Source organism: Clupea harengus, chromosome 14, assembly GCF_900700415.2.
Source record: "Clupea harengus chromosome 14, Ch_v2.0.2, whole genome shotgun sequence".
Lineage (NCBI taxonomy): Eukaryota > Metazoa > Chordata > Actinopteri > Clupeiformes > Clupeidae > Clupea > Clupea harengus.
In genome coordinates, this window is record NC_045165.1 from 9259965 (window position 1) to 9269446 (window position 9482).

General features: G+C 39.5%; 1 protein-coding gene across 1 annotated transcript in view; it reads right to left on the reverse strand.

The window, feature by feature from the left end:
- vash1 (vasohibin 1) overlaps positions 1-9271 on the reverse strand; it is a 12773-nt gene extending 3502 nt beyond the window's left edge. The window contains exons 1-6 of the mRNA XM_012819529.3: positions 7856-9271; positions 7128-7216; positions 6502-6558; positions 3071-3145; positions 2072-2453; positions 131-240 (exon numbers count right to left, since the gene is read on the reverse strand). Coding sequence (XP_012674983.1) covers positions 131-240; positions 2072-2453; positions 3071-3145; positions 6502-6558; positions 7128-7216; positions 7856-8083 — 941 coding nt within the window. The 5' untranslated portion in view covers positions 8084-9271. The remainder of the gene's footprint in view (positions 1-130; positions 241-2071; positions 2454-3070; positions 3146-6501; positions 6559-7127; positions 7217-7855) is intronic.
- Positions 9272-9482: the final 211 nt, after the last annotated feature.

A 9482-nucleotide genomic window follows, 5' to 3' on the forward strand; every position in this document is an offset into this window, starting at 1 on the left:
TACATAGAATGGAGAGTGCAAACTCTCATCCAAACCGATGCAACCTTGACATAACCTTTGCAATTCTCCCGTTTAGACTTAAGGCAAATCGTGTGCATGGGGGGAAAGTGCTGAGTCAGCGGCGTCATACCGTCTGTCACTGCGGCTGTTCCTGCGCATGGGGCTTCCATTGTTCCGTAGTGGTGAGCCAGTGTCTCGCTTCCTGTCTTTGGTGGGAGACGGTGGAATCGCCTTCCCAATCTGGGGAAACACAGAATGCATCTTTATATAAATAGAGAATCATGTATCAATGAAACTATACATACTGCATGGTTGAAAACATTTTTATCCACTCCTCACGGACAGTATTCACTTTGGGAAATACCTTCAACACGTATGTCAACCCCCCCCCCCCCCCCTTTTCAGCTGTCATGCAGGACTAAACTATGTTACTGAACATATGTCAAATACATAAAACATACTCCGTAAATTGACAGCAAAAAAATCCTGTGGTAGGTTTAGTTCAGCTCAAGCCAAGATGTCAACAAGAACGGTAAAATGAAATAAAAAAAAAAAATGATGTTATTCATGACACGCACTGTTACATGGATTAGCCAGCTTAATACATTTTTGTTTAATGCTGCAGGAATAAACTACAGAGCAAATAACTAACGCCAGCCAGAAGTTCAGTCAGTGAGTATTACTGGTTTGCGTTACTCACGCAAACCAGTTACTCACGGTGTAGTGAGAATTAAAACAGACATTAAATATTGAGACTAAACAGTTCTGACGAAACACAATGCTTATCCACTCACTTAGCCTTATCCACTACACCCCTGTTCAAAAAACAGTTAACCTCTTCTCAGTTGTAATAGCATACCAGTTTAAAGACTTAACCTAAACCAGCGGATGTTTTTAAAGTGGCAGTGCACCTTGTATTTCAACTGAATATCAAAAATAAAAATAAATTAAAACCCTCTCAGTACATAAACTACTTTTCACTTTTATTTACTATTTCTAAGAAGAAAAGAAAATATAGGTTCATATTATTATTGTTATATAAACGTGATACATATTGACGATTGCACTATTAATAATAAAGTAGGAAAGTATCCTATTAAATAAAAGCACTGAGGGTCCAGTGTTACGGCCTCATTTCTGCATACGCTGCTGAAACGCTGCATACGCTGCACCGCTGCTGAAAATAAATGCTAGGGGAAACACTGAATGAGTAATTAAGTTAAATAATCGTGATCTCAATATTGACCTAAACAATCATTATTATGTTTTTTGCCATAATGTAGCAGGCCTACTTTTCAGGAACATAAAGCATTAGCTATGTCAGAAAGGCTCCTCACAGATCAGCATCTCACCACACATGCCTTTTCACTCAATCACAAGTGCAGTTATGCTACTTGAAGTGACCAGCAGATACCAACCACCTAGTCTTTCCCATAGACTCCATCTTCAGTCAACAAAGGACACATTTTAATAAACCAAAACTCTTCAAAACTCCAGCGTTGTTTCTTTACTTTCACTGGCTGCCTCAGACTGAAAATAGCACTGGCTAAACAAGAATACTTTACATTACTCTACAAGGTTCCCAAAGTGAAAAAAGCCATAACAGTGCAGATATGCTAAGGGTTCGAGCCACGTGAAAACACCCACCACTTCTTGCAGTCAGAAAGTATCTTGAGTTACGCTTAGAGTGCAAGTTCCCATAGCAACTTGCCAACACCTCTTACCTAACCTAAACCTGCACAGTTAAGCACACAGAAGGGCTTCAAAACATGTAATAAGGGAGTTCAAACTCAGAAACAGCCTCTTCCCCTCACATTACCCTGTCCTATGAAGACTTTCCTCAGATATGTAAATAGATTTCAAATCTCTTAAGGACAGTGTATGAAATGGAAAATCAGCACATGGATTTCAGTAAGCATACCTTTGTTATCCAAGTAAGGTGGTAGTATTAACAGGACAGGTCAGAGGTTAGATTTTTCTTTTTAAACCAGTTATTCCATCACCTCTCCTGCAGACAATGCTTGGAATGACAACACAAGAGAACACAACTCCCGCTCGCGGCGGTCCTCACCTTCAGCCTCATGTCCCGCGTGTGTCTCTCCAGCTCCCTCCTTAGCTCCTCCTTGGACAGCTTATCCACGTCCAGGACAGAATGCTTCCACTCAATCTGCTCCACACTATGGGGGTCATGCGACACGTACTGACCAATCTTCACCTTACGCAGTGTATGCCAGTAGCCATGATATGCGCCCTGGAACTCCTGCACCAGGTCGGCCAGTGTGCGGAACTCCAGTGGTTTAAACATGAGGTCCTCCCGTCGGCTGATGCCGAGCGCCCCAAAGCGTCCACCACTGTGGATGCCCAACACAATGTGGCGGAAGTGGCTCCCTGAGAACTGAGTCTTAAAGCTGAGCGGAAAGCGCTCCACTGTGGTCATACTGTTGGTGAGGTAACTAAGAGCGAATGGGTTAAGTCAAATATTTCTGGGAGTCACGGTTGTCATTCCAAGCAAGAAGATAACTCACTTTATGTATTATGTTTCCTTCCTTTGTCCTTTGAGGACCCCCTCGAAAACGAGATGCTGCATCTCAAGGGGTTATCCTCCAAACAATACATTTCAAAAGGTTATCTGTCTTCACAGGATTAATTAACTGTATCAGGCATGTGGGCAAGTTTCACTGGCCCCTTGTGGACTGAAGACTAAACACTCTTGCCCTATTAAACTAAGCTGTGCCACTCAAATCTTAAATAATAACTGGTCAAATAACAACCAGTGGCCAAGTCCATTCAAAGTGATTGTCTGCACGTGCTATCCCAAAGCTAAAGCTGGCACATGCTATCCCAAAGTTAACACCCAAGTACAATGAGAATGTACATACCAATTACAGTAGCGTCGCTGACACCAGATTAACTATTTTCAGTGTGAGGCTCTACCCCATATAAATCGAACTATCTTCTTTCAAGACAGAATTACACTCACGCTCTCTCTTTTAATACATTTTACAGTTCTATTTAATTAAGCAAAAATAGAGTTTATGCACTGAATACACTACTGAATAAAAGAGGATACATTCCAAGGATCACAGCTTCCAGACATTTGATTGGTAGGGCTTCTCTGATCATCTCCTTTGCAATGTCCATCAACCTAAAAAGAAAGTTTGAAAAACACACTAATGAGGCTTTGTGGACTCAGGACTATTGGGCACAATTCAGGCACTTTTGGGGTTCTAATATAATAATAAATAATAATGGATTTTATTTGTATAGCACACTTTAAAATACAAAGAGGTCTCAAGGTGCTTAACATGGTATAGACAATCACAACAACATAAATGCAAAGTAATGTTAAAAACATAGCAATATGCTCTGATAAGTTTTTGAAAATGTAGTTTAAATGCAGTAGCAGAGAAGGAAAGCTACTAAAACACAATGGGTTAAGCAATTTGAGAACACTGTCAGCATAATACTAGTTTGGTTATAGATTATTATAAACCTATGGTCAAATACTTAGTAGAATCCGCAATTCTAATCCTGTACGCTTTTTGTCAAATTCATTGAATTGTTCCTCACAGTCCTCTAACTATCCATTAATTTATATCGCTACACATTCCTGGCTCTGTAAATGGGAAACATAGATGGTGGCTTGGATCAAGCTATAAGCAGAGACTGAGAACTGTTTACATTTGTTATCCAGTGTCCTATTTCGGTACGCACAAAACTCCCTCTGCTATTGTGATCATCTGAGGAAACAGGAAGCTAAGAAAACATCCGCAAAACATTCTCTGTCTGAATTGTCAAATCTCAGGATCTTTGCTGCAAGTGGATTGGGTGAATGGACATTTAGAGTAGACATATCTCATAAGACAGAATGGACATCATTTGTCATTCCACCTCAAATCAACAAATGCCTTCTGGTTGACCGTTTCTTAAAAACTTTACAAATTAATGTGTGACCTTCCAAACTAATACTTTCCGCTTGATATATCAAATATATGTATATCATGTTAGAGGCTTCAAAGAGGATTGGGTCCATAGTCACAGCGTGAAATCTGAAAAAAAAAACAATCACAGATGTTTTTAACTGCCCTATTGTTGTTGTTGTCGTTGTTGGCCTTCTCACTCCATAGTGGAGCATAGGCCATCGATACCGAGTTTCCACCGGATTTAGTATACACTTGTTCTCGATGTTTCAGTAATCCAGTAAATCCACTGAGCGAAGGATTGGCCCACCCAGCTTATTGTATTATTTTATAGTTTATTAGGTTATTTCAAGGGCTATATAAACATATCTAAGAAAACAAAGCCATTTGCCAGATGCTTTGGTGGATGCTGTGCAATATGGCAGTTCAATTCAGATTTCACACGATAACGCTGTGAACACTATGACTAGAGTTTTAAGTTTGAACTAAACATAGAGGTAAATATCTGTTCCGAATTTGAAGCCTCTAGCACGACATTGTTTTGAAATAATAAATCCCAAACTTTTCCCAAGTCTGTGAAAGCCCCAAAAACTGCAAGAGGGGTAATATGTTTAGGGTTAATATTTCATACATCAAGTTGAAACATTGCAAGTATTAGTTTGGAAGATCACACTTTATCAAATCAAACTTTATTTGAACGCCGCATTTCATACCAGGAGGTAACACAATGGGCCTCACAGAAGGAAAATGGGGGGGGGGGGGGGGTGTAACAAACACTTATAAAAAGACACAGATTTTCCAGAGATAAAAAACAGGAAATGACGTACTGACCACACTGGCCCCGTAGAGGCCTGCTCAGTACGGTTATCATCAAACTAAGAGACAGCTGGGGGTGGGGTTACAAACACTTGTAAAGAGACACAGATTTTCAAATAAACACAAAAATATTACAGTGAGTGATAGGCGGGATTAAAGAGGTATGTCTTAAGTGCATGGTAAAGGTTTCCACCGTTTCAGCCATTCTTAGGTAGAGTATTCCAAAGGCTGGGGGCATAGAAACTAAAGGCTGCTTCTCCATGTCTCTTTGTCCAGGATTTTGGAACTGTTAGGAGTTCAGTGCCAGAAGACCTCAGGGATCTACTGGGTGTGTACCTTGAGAGTACATATATTCAGGTGCATGACTATTAGGGGTGGGAATCTATTGGCACCTCACGATTCGATTCGATTCCGATTCAGAGGTCAACGATTCGATTCTAAACCGATTCTCGATTCTAAACCGATTATCGATTATCAATTCTAAACCGATAAAACGATTATCGATGCATCTCGATTTTTAAAACATTTGAGTTTGCTACTCAGAGTCTCAAATCACTTCCTACTTTGTGTTTGATAATTAAAGAAAATCAACAGATCTATTTTTTTATTAGAGAAAAAGTGTGTCCTTGTCACAATTATGACTTTCTATGAACAATGCAATAATCGATGCAGCTTGCATTTCAACACAAAATGAATGTGTAAAAAAAATAAAAAAATAAATATATATATATATATATATATATATATATATATATATATATTTTTTTTTAATTAAAAAATCGATTATGAACTTTTCTGAATCGAGACAGAATCGTTCTAGAGTGAATCGAGAGAAATCGAAAAATCGATTTTTCCCCCCACCCCTAATGACTATGGAGTGATTTATAGACTAGTAAGAGAATCTTGAAATCTATTCTGAAACTAACAGTTAACCAGTGCAGTGATTTGAATACTGGTGTGATGTGTACCCTCTGTCTTGTTTAAGTGAGGACTTGTGCTGCTGCATTCTGTATTGTTTGTAATTGACTAATGGCTTTTTTTGGTACACCAGACAAAAGCGAGTTATAGTAGTCTAGCCTTTTTTTCCTGATAAAAGCGTGCATCCGTTTTTCAGTGTCAGCCTGAGAGAGAAACGGTTGCACCTTAGCAATGTTTCTTAAGTGATAAAAATATGTTTTAATTATATTTTTGATATGGGTTTCAAAATTGAGATCCGAGTCAAAAATGACACCTAGGTTTCTGGCCTGGTGCTTGGTGTTAGTTGCTAGTGTTTTAAAATGTGCAGATAGTTTCTCTCTTTCGGCTTTTTAACCAAAGACTAATGCCTCTGTTTTATCTTGGTTGAGCTGGAGAAAGTTGTGCCATCCATACATTTATATCAGAAATGCAATTTACCAAGCAATCAATAGAGCTGTAGTTGTTGGGTTTTACAGCAATATCGAGCTGGGTGTCATCTGCATAGCTATGATAATTGATGTTGTGCCTCCTAATGACATTCCCAAGGGGTAACATGTATAGACTGAAAGACCCTACAATGGATCCTTGAGGGACCCCACAGGTCATACAAATGTTTTTTTTTTAGGGTGTGGTCTCCGAGGGCGACAAAGTATTCCTGTATGTGGTACATTTCTCAAGAAAATCTGAGATGGTCAATTTGAGGTGGAATGACCTGGACAGATTTTTTTCTTAAAAACGTAGAACATGGAAAAGAGCCTAAAGTGAGCAGGAATCTATAAGAAAGTTTGAAAACACAATATGCACTTACGCTGTGAGAGGCCTGCTTTTCTTGATTTCAAAAAACTGTGTTCCAGTGTGATTGTACCTGAAAAACGATGTTAAGTGCACAACAAAACACCGATGTTTTGAACAGCAGTATCTTCAGCATTGCTGGATACCTTAGTGTGTTGCTGGTATACTCGAATAATATATGTTTCATATGTTTCATTGAAATAACCATTGAAATAACCAAGTATAATAAATGTCACCCAGTGACCTAGATTATACCAACTGTAGCCTAAAGCTTTGTATGAAATATGTCTAACCACTTATCTACAACACCTACCAAAAGCACTGGAAGTAGACATACTGTCTGCATGCATGCATGTCTTGAAATATTCATATTCAGTAAATATTTCAGTGGTCACTGGTAGCCTTCACTACATCTTGGCAGCACAATTTCTATCTTTTTAATCTCAGCCTTTAGCACTATGTAATCTGTTCAAAATTAAAATTCTGAGCTAACGCCTGACGCAGTTTAAAATAGCATGCTGGTTATAACACTTAAATACAAAAAATGACCCTTCATAAAACATCACAGTATGACAAATGGCTACACCTTAGCTTAGCTACACTGTTGTTCATATACAGTGTTTCATCTAGTTGGAAGGATACTGCAAGTCCCTGATGTATCTCTGTATTGCTTCCAGGCGCTGGGGGATGTTGTTGGTTGGCTGGTATGTAGGCACACTTGGTATTGGAATCTGCCAAGTAAGCAGAAAGACATAGGTCTGATGAGTTGCCGCGCAATTCTTCACATTCAAAGCCCATGGGCAGAGTTTCTTTTTTTTAATGAAAGTCACAAGGAGCCAGTTAGACATGGCTGCCTCCTGCATGTGGCCAGACTGTGCCTAACAGGCAGTTATATAGGCTGGCACTGGCTATGGTTGCACAAACTTTCATAACATGTCTTATAGAAAGACCACTATGTGATTCAGACATTTTTGTCTAAGCTCAGAGAATAACAGAAATCTGTGTCAGATTTAATCCGTTAAGCTAATGCTTTTAAAAGCTTACAAACCATACACTGATGAAACTGTTGAGAAAAGTGTACCTTCTATTCCCTCACCCTCAAAATAATGTGGATTTCTAAACGTAGCCAAAGTGGTTCAAGGTGCCACAAATTGAAGTCATCATGCAACGGGCTTCCTATTTTGTACACATTAACAATTTGTTATCATTCATCAATTGGTTTGTAATTCAAATTATACATGTATTAATATGGAAACGTCCAAATCCGTTGGGTAATTGGTGATTTTGTTTCACCCTGTAGTTCATATACCCTGACTTTCTGTAAAGAATGAACGTTAATTCAATCCATCGTTACCACAAAAAAAAACTACCTTAGGCAGGTCGATGGCTCCGCGTATCCTCTTTGACACTGCATCGCCATCCGGGTGTATACGAGCTACGTGCCGCCACATTCGCTCCCACGTCTCGTCGTTAACTGGCAGCCCACTCCGGTTCACGAAAAATGGGACTCCTCCATCCCGTAAGTCCTCGTCTCCCTCATCCTCTTGCTCTTCCTCCCTCTCCTCATCACCTCCCAAACATGCCGTGGACCGCAGCATCCCTCTTACCTTCTGACCTGTTGTCTTAGCACAAACTTGGCACGCACAGGTGTCGTGCACTTTGCTACTTAACGTTAGTCCGTTGAACTCTGATGGACACTCCAGCAGCAGGTAATAGACACCGACAGCTCATGACATTATCGAGTTCGGTCAGCCTGGAACCACTTCAGCCACTGTTTTTCAACATGCGATGACAAAGGGACAAGCAGATTGATAGCTATGAAGTAGCCTAGCTGGTAGTGAAGTCAAGTTGACCGTGGACCGCACAACGCCTTGATTTGACGGCCTAACAGAATTGGAACATGTTAACGAAGCCTTTTTTTACCTCGGATCACTCAACGGCCGAAGACACCTCGGTCCCACTTATTGTCTTCGTTTAAAAGCGTACTGGAAATCGCACATTTAAAATCCACATAACGTTAGTCGAGTAACGTTAGCTAATGTAACATTAATGTTATGTGTATCTAAAAACAAGAAACCACTTCGACATTTAACGTTACACTGTACGTAAACAAATTCATATTGTAATCTAGTTATGTTAGCTGGTAGTTAACTACAACGTCGTTAACTCTGAAACCCAAAATAAGGATTTCAGTCTGATATACCGATTAAAATGTCCTCTTGGTTCACTGGGATTCCGGTTACACCTAGCTAGCAGTTAGCTTACTAAATAGCTAGCTACAGAAAACACTTTTCTCAAGTGAGTGGAACACAGTTTCACTAAAGCAATCATCCAAGCCACACAATAATCTCCAATCGATCAATGCTGAGCACGATGAACCGGACAATGCTGGCCGCTGCCCAGAGATCAAAACAATAATGACTGGTTCAGATCACTGATACCGGCATCTAGCTAACTAACGTTAAGTTATAACTAATTAAAAGGCCTACCAGCTAGCCTGTAACGGTACAGGCTACGCTCGTCAGATAGCCCGCTGTCGTCATACATTTAATTTCCTTGCAATCTCTCTATAACGCCTGTTCCTTAACGTAATGTTAGTTCAGATTATCGTCTTCTGTCCATAGACAGCAAACTGTGCCGGTTGTGGCCAAGCTTTACGCATTACATAGTTCCTACATCTGCGCATGCTCAGTGAAAGACGCTATTTATTTATGTCTTAGAGATATATTGAAAGTAGAAGAAATAGTAGCTAGAACAATATATGGCAAGTGATCCATCCTATGCTCTTAGGAAAACGAAGCACACAATGTAAACATAATTATAACCTAAAAATAAATACATAGAATAAAAACAACAACAACTATGGGATTTTCTTTAATTAGCCTATTTAGGGCATCAATTATATTCAGTTAATTTCTTTGCTGTTTTCTTTTTCATACATTTTAATGATCTGCATGATTACAGTGTTCTCTTATGAGGGTTGTGTCTTAAGGCATT